The sequence below is a fragment of the Bombina bombina genome, chromosome 6, assembly GCF_027579735.1.
Source record: "Bombina bombina isolate aBomBom1 chromosome 6, aBomBom1.pri, whole genome shotgun sequence".
NCBI lineage: Eukaryota > Metazoa > Chordata > Amphibia > Anura > Bombinatoridae > Bombina > Bombina bombina.
In genome coordinates, this window is record NC_069504.1 from 2,986,444 (window position 1) to 3,004,507 (window position 18,064).

The 18,064-nt window shown below is 38.9% G+C and overlaps 1 protein-coding gene across 1 annotated transcript in view; it reads right to left on the reverse strand.

Moving 5' to 3' along the window:
• LOC128662503 (regenerating islet-derived protein 4-like) overlaps nt 1–18,064 on the reverse strand; it is a 168,245-nt gene that overhangs the window by 62,513 nt on the left and 87,668 nt on the right. Inside the window, exon 4 of the mRNA XM_053716282.1 lies at nt 10,557–10,671. Coding sequence (XP_053572257.1) covers nt 10,557–10,671 — 115 coding nt within the window. The remainder of the gene's footprint in view (nt 1–10,556; nt 10,672–18,064) is intronic.

Consider the following 18,064-nt stretch of genomic DNA (forward strand, 5'->3'; position numbering starts at 1 on the left):
GCTAGTCAGCACCACACAGGTTACTAGGCCACTGAATGTGATATATATCATGTCATGTACTAAACTTACTCACAGGATCCGCTAGTCAGCACCACTGGTTGCTAGCTCACTGAATGTGATATATATCATCATGTCATGTACTAAACTTACTCATGGGATCCGCTAGTCAGTACCACACAGGTTACTAGGTCACTGAATGTGATATATATCATGTCATGTACTAAACTTATTCATGGGATCCGCTAGTCAGCACCACACAGGTTACGAGGTCACTGAATCTGATATATATCATGTCATGTACTAAACTTACTCACGGGATCCGCTAGTCAGCACCACACAGGTTACTAGGTCACTGAATGTGATATATATCATGTCATGTACTAAACTTACTCACAGGATCCGCTAGTCAGCACCACTGGTTACTAGGTCACTGAATGTGATATATATCATCATGTCATATACTAAACTTACTCATGGGATACGCTAGTCAGCACCACAGGTTACTAGGTCACTGAATGTGATATATCATGTCATGTACTAAACTTACTCTCGGGATCCGCTAGTCAGTTCCACACAGGTTACTAGGTCACTGAATGTGATATATATCATTTCATGTACTAAACTTATTCATGGGATCCGCTAGTCAGCACCACTGGTTACTAGGTCACTGAATGTGATATATATCATGTCATGTACTAAATTATTCATGGGATCCGCTAGTCAGCACCACTGGTTACCAGGTCACTGAATGTGATATATATCATGTCATGTACTAAACTTACTTACGGGATCCGCTAGTCACTATCACACAGGTTACTGGGTCACTGAAAGTTATATATATCATGTCATGTACTAAACTTACTTACGGGATCCACTAGTCACTACCACACAGGTTACTGGGTCAATGAATGTGATATATATCATGTCATGTACTAAACTTACTTACGGATCCACTAGTCACTACCACACTGGTTACTAGGTCACTGAATGTGATATATATCATGTCATGTACTAAACTTACTCACGGGATCCGCTAGTCAGAACCACACAGGTTACTAGGTCACTGAATGTGATATATATTGTCATGTACTAAACTCACTCACGGGATCCACTGGTCAGTACCACACAGGTTACTAGGTCACTGAATGTGATTTATATTGTCATGTACTAAACTTACTCACGGGATCCGCTAGTCAGCACCACACAGGTTACTAGGTCACTGAATGTGATATATATCATGTCATGTACTAAAAGTACTCACGGGATCCGCTAGTCAGCACCACACAGGTTACTGGGTCACTGAATGTGATATATATTGTCATGTACTAAACTTATTCATGGGATCCGCTAGTCAGCACCACTGGTTACTAGGTCACTGAATGTGATATATATAATGTCATGTACTAAATTTACTCACGGGATCCGCTAGTCAGCACCACACAGGTTACTAGGTCACTAAATGTGATATATATTGTCATGTACTAAACTTACTCACGGGATCCACTGGTCAGTACCACACTGGTTACTAGGTCACTGAATCTGATATATATCATGTCATGTACTAAACTTACTCACGGGATGCGCTAGTCAGCACCACACAGGTTACTAGGTCACTGAATGTGATATATATCATGTCATGTACTAAACATACTCACGGGATCCGCTAATCAGTACCACACAAGTTACTAGGTCACTGAATGGATATATATTGTCATGTACTAAATTTACTCACGGGATCCACTGGTCAGTACCACACAGGTTACTAGGTCACTGAATGTGATATATATTGTCAAGTACTAAACTTACTCACGGGATCCGCTAGTCAGCACCACACAGGTTACTAGGTCACTGAATGTGATATATATCATGTCATGTACTAAACATACTCACGGGATCTGCTAGTCAGCACCACACAGGTTACTGGGTCACTGAATGTGATATATATTGTCATGTACTAAACTTATTCATGGGATCCGCTAGTCAGCACCACTGGTTACTAGGCCACTGAATGTGATATATATATAATGTCATGTACTAAATTTACTCACGGGATCCGCTAGTCAGCACCACACAGGTTACTAGGTCACTGAATGTGATATATATTGTCATGTACTAAACTTACTCACGGGATCCACTGGTCAGTACCACACAGGTTACTAGGTCACTGAATGTGATATATATTGTCATGTACTAAACTTACTCACAGGATCCGCTAGTCAGCACCACTGGTTGCTAGCTCACTGAATGTGATATATATCATCATGTCATGTACTAAACTTACTCATGGGATCCGCTAGTCAGTACCACACAGGTTACTAGGTCACTGAATGTGATATATATCATGTCATGTACTAAACTTATTCATGGGATCCGCTAGTCAGCACCACACAGGTTACGAGGTCACTGAATCTGATATATATCATGTCATGTACTAAACTTACTCACGGGATCCGCTAGTCAGCACCACACAGGTTACTAGGTCACTGAATGTGATATATATCATGTCATGTACTAAACTTACTCACAGGATCCGCTAGTCAGCACCACTGGTTACTAGGTCACTGAATGTGATATATATCATCATGTCATATACTAAACTTACTCATGGGATACGCTAGTCAGCACCACAGGTTACTAGGTCACTGAATGTGATATATCATGTCATGTACTAAACTTACTCTCGGGATCCGCTAGTCAGTTCCACACAGGTTACTAGGTCACTGAATGTGATATATATCATTTCATGTACTAAACTTATTCATGGGATCCGCTAGTCAGCACCACTGGTTACTAGGTCACTGAATGTGATATATATCATGTCATGTACTAAATTATTCATGGGATCCGCTAGTCAGCACCACTGGTTACCAGGTCACTGAATGTGATATATATCATGTCATGTACTAAACTTACTTACGGGATCCGCTAGTCACTATCACACAGGTTACTGGGTCACTGAAAGTTATATATATCATGTCATGTACTAAACTTACTTACGGGATCCACTAGTCACTACCACACAGGTTACTGGGTCAATGAATGTGATATATATCATGTCATGTACTAAACTTACTTACGGATCCACTAGTCACTACCACACTGGTTACTAGGTCACTGAATGTGATATATATCATGTCATGTACTAAACTTACTCACGGGATCCGCTAGTCAGAACCACACAGGTTACTAGGTCACTGAATGTGATATATATTGTCATGTACTAAACTCACTCACGGGATCCACTGGTCAGTACCACACAGGTTACTAGGTCACTGAATGTGATTTATATTGTCATGTACTAAACTTACTCACGGGATCCGCTAGTCAGCACCACACAGGTTACTAGGTCACTGAATGTGATATATATCATGTCATGTACTAAAAGTACTCACGGGATCCGCTAGTCAGCACCACACAGGTTACTGGGTCACTGAATGTGATATATATTGTCATGTACTAAACTTATTCATGGGATCCGCTAGTCAGCACCACTGGTTACTAGGTCACTGAATGTGATATATATAATGTCATGTACTAAATTTACTCACGGGATCCGCTAGTCAGCACCACACAGGTTACTAGGTCACTAAATGTGATATATATTGTCATGTACTAAACTTACTCACGGGATCCACTGGTCAGTACCACACTGGTTACTAGGTCACTGAATCTGATATATATCATGTCATGTACTAAACTTACTCACGGGATGCGCTAGTCAGCACCACACAGGTTACTAGGTCACTGAATGTGATATATATCATGTCATGTACTAAACATACTCACGGGATCCGCTAATCAGTACCACACAAGTTACTAGGTCACTGAATGGATATATATTGTCATGTACTAAATTTACTCACGGGATCCACTGGTCAGTACCACACAGGTTACTAGGTCACTGAATGTGATATATATTGTCAAGTACTAAACTTACTCACGGGATCCGCTAGTCAGCACCACACAGGTTACTAGGTCACTGAATGTGATATATATCATGTCATGTACTAAACATACTCACGGGATCTGCTAGTCAGCACCACACAGGTTACTGGGTCACTGAATGTGATATATATTGTCATGTACTAAACTTATTCATGGGATCCGCTAGTCAGCACCACTGGTTACTAGGCCACTGAATGTGATATATATATAATGTCATGTACTAAATTTACTCACGGGATCCGCTAGTCAGCACCACACAGGTTACTAGGTCACTGAATGTGATATATATTGTCATGTACTAAACTTACTCACGGGATCCACTGGTCAGTACCACACAGGTTACTAGGTCACTGAATGTGATATATATTGTCATGTACTAAACTTACTCACGGGATCCGCTAGTCAGCACCACACAGGTTTCTAGGTCACTGAATGTGATATATATCATGTCATGTACTAAAATTACTCACGGGATCCGCTAGTCAGCACCACTGGTTACTAGGTCACTGAATGTGATATATATCATGTCATGTACTAATCTTACTCATGGGATCCGCTAGTCAGCACCACTGGTAACTAGGTCACTGAATGTGATATATATCATGTCATGTACTAAACTTATTCACGGGATCCGCTAGTCAGCACCACACTGGTTACTAGGTCACTGAATTTGATATATATCATGTCATGTAATAAACTTACTCACGGGATCCGCTAGTCAGCACCACTGGTTACTAGGTCACTGAATGTGATATATATCATGTCATGTACTAAACTTACTCATGGGATCTGCTAGTCAGCACCACACTGGTTACTAGGTCACTGAATGTGATTTTTATTGTCATGTACTAAACTTATTCATGGGATCCGCTAGTCAGCACCACACAGGTTAATAGGTCACTGAATCTGATATATATCATGTCATGTACTAAACTTACTCACAGGATCCGCTAGTCAGCACCACTGGTTACTAGCTCACTGAATGTGATATATATCATCATGTCATGTACTAAACTTACTCATGGGATCCGCTAGTCAGCACCACACAGGTTACTAGGTCACTGAATGTGATATATATCATGTCATGTACTAAACATACTCACGGGATCCGCTAATCAGTACCACACAGGTTACTGGGTCACTGAATGTGATATATATCATGTCATGTACTAAACCTACTCACGGGATCCGCTAGTCAGCACCACTGGTTACTAGGTCAATGAATGTGATATATATCATGTCATGTACTAATCTTACTCACGGGATCCGCAAGTCAACACCACTGGTTACTAGGTCCCTGAATGTGATATATATCATGTCATGTACTAAACTTATTCACGGGATCCGCTAGTCAGCACCACACTGGTTACTAGGTCACTGAATGTGATATATATCATGTCATGTACTAAACTTACTCATGGGATCCGCTAGTCAGCACCACACTGGTTACTAGGTCACTGAATGTGATATATATCATGTCATGTACTAAACTTATTCATGGGATCCGCTAGTCAGCACCACACAGGTTACTAGGTCACTGAATGTGATATATATTATGTCATGTACTAAACTTACTCACGGGATCCGCTAGTCAGCACCACACAGGGTACTAGGTCACTGAATGTAATATATATCATGTCATGTACTAAACTTACTCACGGGATCCGCTAGTCAGCACCACTGGTTACTAGGTCACTGAATGTGATATATATCATGTCATGTAATAAACTTACTCACGGGATCCGCTAGTCAGCACCACTGGTTACTAGGTCACTGAATGTGCTATATATCATGTCATGTACTAAACTTACTCACGGGATCCGCTAGTCAGCACCAAACAGGTTACTAGGTCACTGAATGTGATATATATCATGTCATGTACTAAACTTATTCACGGGATCCGCTAGTCAGCACCACAGGTTACTAGGTCACTGAATGTGATATATATCATGTCATGTACTAAACTTATTCATGGGATCCACTAGTCAGCACCACACTGGTTACAAGGTCACTGAATGTGATATATATCATGTCATGTACTAAACTTACTCATGGGATCCGCTAGTCAGCACCACACTGGTTACTAGGTCACTGAATGTGATATATATCATGTCATGTACTAAACTTTTTCATGGGATCCGCTAGTCAGCACCACACAGGTTACTAGTTCACTGAATCTGATATATATCATGTCATGTACTAAACTTACTCACGGGATCCGCTTGTCAGCACCACACAGGTTACTAGGTCACTGAATGTGATATATATCATGTCATGTACTAAACTTACTCACAGGATCCGCTAGTCAGCACCACTGGTTACTAGGTCACTGAATGTGATATATATCATCATGTCATGTACTAAACTTACTCACGGGATCCGCTAGTCAGTCACACTGGTTACTAGGTCACTGAATGTGATATATATCATTTTTTATGTACTAAACTTACTTACGGGATCCGCTAGTCAGCACCAAACAGGTTACTAGGTCACTGAATGTGATATATATCATGTCATGTACTAAACTTTTTCACGGGATCCGCTAGTCAGCACCACAGGTTACTAGGTCACTGAATGTGATATATATCATGTCATGTACTAAACTTATTCATGGGATCCACTAGTCAGCACCACACTGGTTACAAGGTCACTGAATGTGATATATCATGTCATGTACTAAACTTACTCACGGGATCCGCTAGTCAGTTCCACACAGGTTACTAGGTCACTGAATGTGATATATATCATGTCATGTACTAAACTTATTCATGGGATCCGCTAGTCAGCACCACTGGTTACTAGGTCACTGAATGTGATATATATAATGTCATGTACTAAATTATTCATGGGATCCGCTAGTCAGCACCACTGGTTACCAGGTCACTGAATGTGATATATATCATGTCATGTACTAAACTTACTCATGGGATCTGCTAGTCAGCACCACACTGGTTACTAGGTCACTGAATGTGATATATATCATGTCATGTACTAAACTTATTCATGGGATCCGCTAGTCAGCACCACACAGGTTACTAGTTCACTGAATCTGATATATATCATGTCATGTACTTAACTTACTCACAGGATCCGCTAGTCAGCACCACACAGGGTACTAGGTCACTGAATGTGATATATATCATGTCATGTACTAAACTTACTCACGGGATCCGCTAGTCAGAACCACACAGGTTACTAGGTCACTGAATGTGATATATATTGTCATGTACTAAACTTACTCACGGGATCCGCTAGTCAGCACCACACAGGTTACTAGGTCACTGAATGTGATATATATCATGTCATGTACTAAACGTACTCACGGGATCCGCTAGTCAGCACCACACAGGTTACTGGGTCACTGAATGTGATATATATTGTCATGTACTAAACTTATTCATGGTATCCGCTAGTCAGCACCACTGGTTACTAGGTCACTGAATGTGATATATATAATGTCATGTACTAAATTTACTCACGGGATCCGCTAGTCAGCACCACACAGGTTACTAGGTCACTGAATGTGATATATATTGTCATGTACTAAACTTACTCACGGGATCCACTGGTCAGTACCACACAGGTTACTAGGTCACTGAATGTGATATATATTGTCATGTACTAAACTTACTCACGGGATCCGCTAGTCAGCACCACACAGGTTACAAGGTCACTGAATGTGATATATATCATGTCATGTACTAAACTTACTCACGGGATCCGCTAGTCAGCACCACACAGGTTACTGGGTCACTGAATGTGATATATATCATGTCATGTACTAAACTTACTGACGGGATCCGCTAGTCAGCACCACACAGGTTACTAGGTCACTGAATGTGATATATATTGTCATGTACTAAACTTACTCACGGGATCCGCTAGTCAGAACCACACAGGTTACTAGGTCACTGAATGTGATATATATTGTCATGTACTAAACTTACTCACGGGATCCGCTAGTCAGAACCACACAGGTTACTAGGTCACTGAATGTGATATATATCATTTTTTATGTACTAAACTTACTTACGGGATCCGCTAGTCAGCACCAAACAGGTTACTAGGTCACTGAATGTGATATATATCATGTCATGTACTAAACTTTTTCACGGGATCCGCTAGTCAGCACCACAGGTTACTAGGTCACTGAATGTGATATATATCATGTCATGTACTAAACTTATTCATGGGATCCACTAGTCAGCACCACACTGGTTACAAGGTCACTGAATGTGATATATCATGTCATGTACTAAACTTACTCACGGGATCCGCTAGTCAGTTCCACACAGGTTACTAGGTCACTGAATGTGATATATATCATGTCATGTACTAAACTTATTCATGGGATCCGCTAGTCAGCACCACTGGTTACTAGGTCACTGAATGTGATATATATAATGTCATGTACTAAATTATTCATGGGATCCGCTAGTCAGCACCACTGGTTACCAGGTCACTGAATGTGATATATATCATGTCATGTACTAAACTTACTCATGGGATCTGCTAGTCAGCACCACACTGGTTACTAGGTCACTGAATGTGATATATATCATGTCATGTACTAAACTTATTCATGGGATCCGCTAGTCAGCACCACACAGGTTACTAGTTCACTGAATCTGATATATATCATGTCATGTACTTAACTTACTCACAGGATCCGCTAGTCAGCACCACACAGGGTACTAGGTCACTGAATGTGATATATATCATGTCATGTACTAAACTTACTCACGGGATCCGCTAGTCAGAACCACACAGGTTACTAGGTCACTGAATGTGATATATATTGTCATGTACTAAACTTACTCACGGGATCCGCTAGTCAGCACCACACAGGTTACTAGGTCACTGAATGTGATATATATCATGTCATGTACTAAACGTACTCACGGGATCCGCTAGTCAGCACCACACAGGTTACTGGGTCACTGAATGTGATATATATTGTCATGTACTAAACTTATTCATGGTATCCGCTAGTCAGCACCACTGGTTACTAGGTCACTGAATGTGATATATATAATGTCATGTACTAAATTTACTCACGGGATCCGCTAGTCAGCACCACACAGGTTACTAGGTCACTGAATGTGATATATATTGTCATGTACTAAACTTACTCACGGGATCCACTGGTCAGTACCACACAGGTTACTAGGTCACTGAATGTGATATATATTGTCATGTACTAAACTTACTCACGGGATCCGCTAGTCAGCACCACACAGGTTACAAGGTCACTGAATGTGATATATATCATGTCATGTACTAAACTTACTCACGGGATCCGCTAGTCAGCACCACACAGGTTACTGGGTCACTGAATGTGATATATATCATGTCATGTACTAAACTTACTGACGGGATCCGCTAGTCAGCACCACACAGGTTACTAGGTCACTGAATGTGATATATATTGTCATGTACTAAACTTACTCACGGGATCCGCTAGTCAGAACCACACAGGTTACTAGGTCACTGAATGTGATATATATTGTCATGTACTAAACTTACTCACGGGATCCGCTAGTCAGAACCACACAGGTTACTAGGTCACTGAATGTGATATATATCATGTCATGTACTAAACTTACTGACGGGATCCGCTAGTCAGCACCACACAGGTTACTAGGTCACTGAATGTGATATATATTGTCATGTACTAAACTTACTCACGGGATCCGCTAGTCAGAACCACACAGGTTACTAGGTCACTGAATGTGATATATATCATGGCATGTACTAAACTTACTCATGGGATCCGCTAGTCAGAACCACACAGGTTACTAGGTCACTGAATGTGATATATATCATGTCATGTACTAAACTTACTCACGGGATCAGCTAGTCAGAATCACACAGGTTACTAGGTCACTGAATGTGATATATATCATGTCATGTACTAAACTTATTCATGGGATCCACTAGTCAGCACCACACAGGTTACTGGGTCACTGAATGTGATATATATCATTTCATGTACTAAACTTACTCATGGGATCCGCTAGTCAGCACCACACAGGTTACTAGGTCACTGAATGTGATATATATTGTCATGTACTAAACTTACTCACGGTATCCACTAGTCAACACCACACAGGTTACTAGGTCAGTGAATGTGATATATATAATGTCATGTACTAAATTTACTCACGGGATCCGCTTGTCAGTTCCACACAGGTTACTGGGTCACTGAATGTGATATATATCATGTCATGTACTAAACTTACTCACGGGATCCGCTAGTCAGCACCACACAGGTTACTGGGTCACTGAATGTGATATATATCATGTCATGTACTAAACTTACTCACGGGATCCGCTAGTCAGCACCACACCGGTTACTAGGTCACTGAATGTGATATATATCTTGTCATGTACTAAACTTACTCACGGGATCTGCTAGTCAGCACCACACAGGTTACTAGGTCACTGAATGTGATATATATCATGCCATGTATTAAACTTACTCATGGGATCCACTAGTCAGCACCACACAGGTTACTAGATCACTGAATGTGATATATATCATGTCATGTACTACACATGTTAGTCAGTAATCTTTATGTGATATCAGATATTATAGAATAGCTACTCACGGGATCCGCTAGTCAGCACCACACAGAACTCTTTTCCTTTGGCATTATCTGGTACCCCCGTTTTCCATGCCCGATAGTTGTACATAGAGCCATCTGTCCATTTCCATCTGCCATTCTAAAGGAGAAAATAAGTGATATTAGTAGTAGCAGCTAAATACCTTATGAATGATTTTTCTACAAAGTCAATACCCAATCTGTCCTCTAGAAAGTGTTAATGTGCCGTGTACCCAACCCATCTTCTAATAAGTGTTACTCTGCCGGGTACCCAACTTATCCTCTAGTAAGTGTTACTGTGCTGGGTTCCCTACCCGTCCTCTAGTAAGTCTTACTGTGCCATGTACCAAACCCATCTTCTAGTAAGTGTTACTCTGCCAGGTACCCAACTTATCCTCTAGTAAGTGTTACTGTGCTGGGTACCCAACCTGTCCTCTAGTAAGTGTTACTGTGCTGGGTACCCACCTGGTCCTCTAGTAAGTGTTGCTGTGCTGGGTAACCAACCCATCCTCTAGTAAGTGTTACTGTAAGCAGAAAGTAAAAAAGGAGCACAAGCAGCGGTATGTTGCAAAAAATTGGTTTATTTACAAAAAGTAAACATAGCGCCTTGGCGCTCAGAGTGAAGAAAAATAACACGTTTGTTGAAAACAACACAAACAAAAACGTGAGAGGGGATAAACACCCCGGGGTAAATACTGAACGGATAATCAAAGACTAGCAACAAGAAAACAGGTATACGCGTTTCAGCTTACAGCCTTACTCATTACCTGGCTAAAACATAGTGAGGTGAACTTAAAAACAATAGCTAGTCTTCCCATTGGTAGTTGGGAACACTCCCCTCAATTAATCCTCCAATGGGTGTTTATTTACATAGATGTAAACACCTGAGAAAGCACAGGAGTATTGTTTAGTATCAGCACACAGTAAATGCACATGAAATTAGAAACAGTTCCTACACAGAGTTAACTACATTATGTGTAATAGCAATCTAACATGTATAGATATTTGTAGTAAGCAAAATATATATATACGATGGGAGATAGGAAAAAGAGCTCCGGACTCAGCTGGAAGCACTTATGGTACAAGGAACCACTTCATAGTTGCTGAAATGAAAAGATACAAAAAATGTGATATAAACAATATGATATAAACAAGAAACGGCAGAAGTTTGCATCCTGTGACACACTTGTAAAAAGACCTTAAACATAGAGACTAAGCCTTAGCTATACTAATGGTACAATTAATCGATGATCAAGGTAAAGTCAAAGTGAGTCTAAAAATACATAAGTACTATTTTCATACACATCACTTGTTATAAGGGTCTGTAGGTGGCTATAATGTAGGGGATCTGGATTGCAGTGGGTGAGATATCCCTGGGGGCATACTGGAGTACCAGATACCAGAGTAATTATACTAGAGATTTCTAAATTCTTAGACTACTGCGCTCAGGGAGTACCATAGTAAAGACAGGGTGAGCCGGGTGGGGGGGGGAGGATGAGGCCCTACCAAAAGTTGATAAGGTCATATTCTGAGTTAAGGCCTTCTGGAACTCTCGTCCTGAGCTTAAAAATCCAGAAGGCCTCCCTCTCCCCCAACCTGCGGACCCTATCAACTCCCCCCTTACAGGGAGCCACCCTCTCAATGATGGTCCAAGAAAAGGAACTAGTGTCTTTCTGGTGTGTGCCCGCAAAGTGTTGAATCAGTGCTGTTGTAAGTACACCCGCCCTTATATCACTAAGGTGCTCTTTAATACGGGTTCTAGCCTCTCTTGTCGTAAGGCCTACATATTGGAGGGAACATTCCCTGCAGGAAATAACATAAACCACATATGTAGACCTGCAGTTGAGGCAAGAATCTATCATGAAGCTTTGACCTGTCATTAGTGAGATGAACTGGTTACCAGGGGCCAACTTCTCACAGGCCACACATGTACGATGGTGGCAGTGAAATGTACCCTTACAGCTCAACCATGAAGAGATGGGTTGTCCTGTCCTTTTAATTCTTGTGGGTGCCACAATGTTACCTATTGTTCTATTTTTCTTATAGGAGTACCTTAAGCCATCTGCAACTACTTTCTGGAGTTTATCATCTGCAGATAGCATACTAAAGTTATGCCTCACTATTTGGCAGATTTCCCTGTATTGTCTTGAGTATTCTGTTAGAAAGACAACTTTGTTGTCTTTCTCATCATGAGTACTGGACTTAGGCCTAAGAAGTCTCTCCCTTGGTATTCCTCTTACGGTGTTCCTAGCCTTAGTGACGACAGAACTCCTATAGCCTCTCTCTTTCAACCGTAAGGTCAATTCATCGGCCTGTTTCTCGTAGACCTCTGCCTCACTGCAGTTCCTTTTCAGCCTAATGAACTGTCCCTTCGCTACACCTTTAAACACTCCTGGCGGGTGGCAGCTAGCCGCATGTAGCAGTGAGTTACCCGAAATGGGTTTACGATAGGTCTCTGAGTGATAAACTGATCCTGCCTGCCTCTAAGGGTCACATCTAAAAAGTTGATAGTGTCACTTTGTATCTCAGCTATGGGGGCGAAATTTGCCCCCTCCTACGCCAACCTATTTATGGGTTGGTGGGAGCTGTCCCACGTCTATGGAGATGGGAATCCTCACAAGGACAAAGTGGTTTGGTATGGTCGCTATATCGACGACCTCCTTTTTGTATGGGGAGGTAGTGAATCCGAATTACAAGCATTTATAAGAAGTCTGGATGATGATTCCATGGGGATTCACTTTACAAATGAGATACAAAGTGACACTATCAACTTTTTAGATGTGACCCTTAGAGGCAGGCAGGATAGAACTGTAAATCTATTAGGATTGATACATTTGTGCCTTTTAAATATTTAATTCACCATTTATCTTAGAAATTTGTTGCTTGCCATATGTTATCTATAGAATTAATTCCTTTATACCTGAAATTCTAGGATTATATGGTTCTAGTCTGTTTTTATAAGTGTTGTATAAGGGAGACGTCCCTTTATTAATTAGGAAAAGCATTTGCTGTTGTTTTTATGTGTTATAAGAATTTTTAAATAAAATAGATTGTATAAAACATAAATTAGATTGGTATCATCATTTCCTAGCTTTTTTTAGCGCTGCTAAATAAACCCCATTTTTTCTTCTTATCCACCATTTAGTTCTCTTTGAGGGAAGAACTTTTTTAGCAGCAGGAATCCACCTTTAGGCGCTCCTATCACACTACACATAAATACCTATTGTTCCCTCTTGGGGTGTTTTTAACACTCCAGACTAGTGAGCTGTCTTAAGATGGAAGATGACATTTTCACATGGAGAGAAAAAACTCTCAAAGATATAGTAGAGAATGAGGAAAGAATAAAAGTAAGCCCCTATCTGAATATCACTGAAATAATGTTTGAATTAGAAAAACTTATGACGACTGAATTAAAGCAAAAAATGGAACTAAAGTTTCTTGATAAATATATTAGTTTAGGGATTGCACCAAGAGGATTAAGGTTGAGAAAAAATTGCACTTTTGAATTAAAAGATAAATTCCAAAAGGAATGGGATGAGACATTAAAAAATGCATCCACAACACTATTACAAATTTTAAAGAGATCACGAGAAGATTCACTTGACATAGTTGAGAAGAACATAATCACCATAAAAAATAAATTAAGTAATGAAAAAGAAAATGTTGACTTTAAAAATTCACAGATAGACATTATGAAAAAATTGGACAATTTAAGTATGGAATTACAGGAGGTTAAAATAAGAAAATTAAAGAGGGATAAGGAAGATTATAATGAAGTTGCAAACAGAGAAGAGGAGAAAATAAATAATAGGGAAGAGAGACAGAAAAATCAACATTTTGAGGGTAACACAGGTAATTACAAACACAATGCACATGCCATAAGGGAAAATTATTCCAATTCCCCTTATCACCAATCCAAGTCATATCAATACAATGATCAAAATCAAGAAAATAGGACACCATATGACAGAACTCCAAAAAGGATAAACTATAGGGAAACTACTGAATTCAGACCTCAACAATATAAATCAAACTACAGAACAAACTATCATAGACCTAGGGGACCACAATACATGACAAATACAAATAGAAACCCACCTGAACACCCAAGCTATAATGACTATAGAAGACCCCATACAAATCGTAACTTTTTTGAGAACCATAACTATAACCACTATAGAAGACAGGATGATTATTATGAAGAGCATAACCAACCAAGGGGCCACATAGCATATAGTTATTGGCCAAATGACAATAAACCAAGATACCAGGGGTACAACAACCGTAATAGAGATTGGGAATATAGAAATAATAGAGAACATAATTACAACACACGAATACAAACAGAACCTGAAAAAGAATGGAGAATAGACACCACGAATAGATTTACACTATTAGAAGAGAAAGAACAACGAAAAAACATGAATTATTTTTTAGAGATGAGCCCACAAAGACCCAGCACTTCAAAACAAACAGAACATTCAAAAGACCCACCAGTGGGAATGAGAAAAAGAATAAGAGAGGATGTAGAGGAGGAAAAAGAAAAAGACAGGGAAATAAAAAGAGTGAAATAAAAATACAACAAAAAAGTGGCATTTTCAATATTAGTAAAAAAACTTTAACCACAGAGGAAGAAAGAGTGTTAAACTTAGGCCTTAGCTATGCTCCCTCTACGAGATTAAACAAATTCAACACACACATACATGTGAGCCAGTTTGTAAGGAAGTTAACCTTGAAAAAATATTTCCTACGGGATCCAATAGAGAGAAATTGGCAACAACCAAAAGAGACACCCACCATATCGCCTATGGCCTCAAATAGTAACATAGTAATACCACAAGTAATTCATTCAAAAATGAAACCGAAATCCACTTTTTATCCGACAAATGAAAAAGGAAGGAATATTGAATTATTCGAAAAATTGGTTCAGGAAGATATTAAGAAAATAAAAACTAACAATAAGATACCAAAAAATTTAACTTACAAAGAAAGAACAGTTCTTAAAGAATTGCAAAATGATACCAGCATAGTAATTAAACCGGCAGATAAAGGGGGTGGGGTTGTAATCATGGACAGAGATAAATATATAGAAGAAGCACAAAGATTACTTAATGAAGGGGATACATATCAGGAACTAAAACTAAATCCAACCAAGAAATTTCTGGGTGAACTAACCAAATTATTAGAGGATGCAAGAGAAAAACAAATTATAAATAAAAAAGAATTTGATTTTCTATTTACAAAATTTCCAAAAATACCAATTCTATATTTCTTACCAAAGATTCATAAAAATCTAAATAATCCCCCCGGTAGACCCATAATATCGGGTATTAACTCCCTCACCTCCAACCTCTCGAAATACATAGATGGATACCTACAGGGCTATGTTAAAAAATTACCCTCTTACCTAAAGGATACCACTGACATCTTGAAAAAATTAGAGGTAATTAAGTGGGAATCACACTACACATTAGTGACATGCGATGTTTCGTCGCTTTACACCAATATAAGTCATGATTTGGGACTGATGGCAATCTCAAATACCCTAGATAGGGACAACAAACTATGTATGGAACAAAAGAAATTCATAGAGGATGGAATAAAATTCATCCTAGGCCATAATTATTTCTCATTTGAGGACAAATTTTACATTCAAAAGAAGGGAACAGCTATGGGCACAAGATTCGCACCCAGCTATGCCAATCTCTTTATGGGATATTGGGAGGAAGGTTTCTTCCCTAGGCATAGTCTGGGCGCGGATCTTGTGCTCTATAGCAGATACATAGATGACCTGTTCTTTATATGGGGGGGTAGTGAAACTGATCTAAACACTATTCTGACAGATATGAATAAAAATGAAATGGGACTATCCTTTACCAGTAACTATAGCAAAAGCCAAATCACCTTCTTGGACTTAGATATCGAAATTGTAGAAAACCAATTAATAACCAAAACACATTTTAAAAAGGGGGATGCCAATAATCTAATCCATTATAACAGCTGCCACATGAAAAAGTGGAAAGACAATGTCCCTAAAGGGCAATATTTAAGAATTAAACGGAATTGCTCAAGAATGACAGATTATCAGGATCAAATAAAGATCTTAGAAAGGAAATTCTTAGAAAGAGAATATAGTCCAGAAGTAATCAATGAAGCTAAACAAGAGGTAGATAAGAAAGTAAGGAGGGACCTCTTAGAATATAAAACAAAAGATATCAAAGAAAATCGAGATGAAATTAATGTGCCCTTTATAACTGAGTTCAGTCATGACAACCTAAACATCCAAAGAGTTTTAAAAAAACATTGGCACTTAGTACAAACTGATCCCATCATAGGGGGAAAAGTGGGGGAAAACCCAAAAATAATATATAGGAAAGCACAGAATTTGAAGAGCCTACTAGCTCCCAGTCAATTGAAAAGCATAAAGAAGAAAGACACTCAAAGGTGCCTAGACGGAAATCCTTTAAATGGTTTTTTCCCCTGTTTTAGATGCCGGGCCTGTAAATTTAGTAGTAAACAAAAGATTTTAAAATCAAAAAGTGGAAACTTTACTTTCAAAATAAGAGACACAATTAGATGTCAAGATAAAGGCGTTATTTACGCCATTCAATGTTCATGTAAAAAAATTTACATAGGAGAAACAACCAGAATGCTCCGTGAAAGGATAAGGGAGCACCTCTCTTGCATAGATAGGGGTAACCTTGACCCTTATATCTATCGCCACTTTAGGGAAGTACACAACAACAACCTTAAAGATTTTAAATATTGGGGAATTAAAAAAGTTCACCCCGACTGGAGAGGGGGAAACTGGGAAAATAAACTCCTAAAGGCAGAAGCTGAAATTATATACCTAATGAATACCCTCCAACCTGGAGGCTTGAACTCTGAGATAGACATTTCCCCCTTCTTATAAAAGTCTCTTACAATATGCGAACATTTTCCAGGTTAAATCAGCCACTTATATAGAAAATACTCACATACATTAAATAAGCAATAACATTTCAATTTATCTTGGGCAAAGATAGTACAAGCCCTATATAAATTCATTTTTCTAGTAATTAAAAAGGAATTTTTATCCCCCTAAAATAAATAAATTAATTGAATAAGCCATATTTTTACCCACTAGCAATAACTCTAGTTATGGGATTGATAATTTCTGATTTAATTGTACATCCATTTTTAAATTGTTAATTTATAAATTGTTGAACTTACTATCCTTTGTTGAAAAGGAATATGTATATATCGTTAATTTTTACCCACTAACAATAATTCTAGATATGGGAATGATGATTCTGATTCTTATATTTTCGTTTCGTCCATTTTTAAATTGTTACAAATTTATAAATTGTTGAACTTACTATCCTTTGTTGAAAAGGAATATGTATATATCGTTAATTTTTACCCACTAACAATAATTCTAGATATGGGAATGATGATTCTGATTCTTATATTTTCGTTTCGTCCATTTTTAAATTGTTACAAATGTATAAATTGTTGAACTTACTATCCTTTGT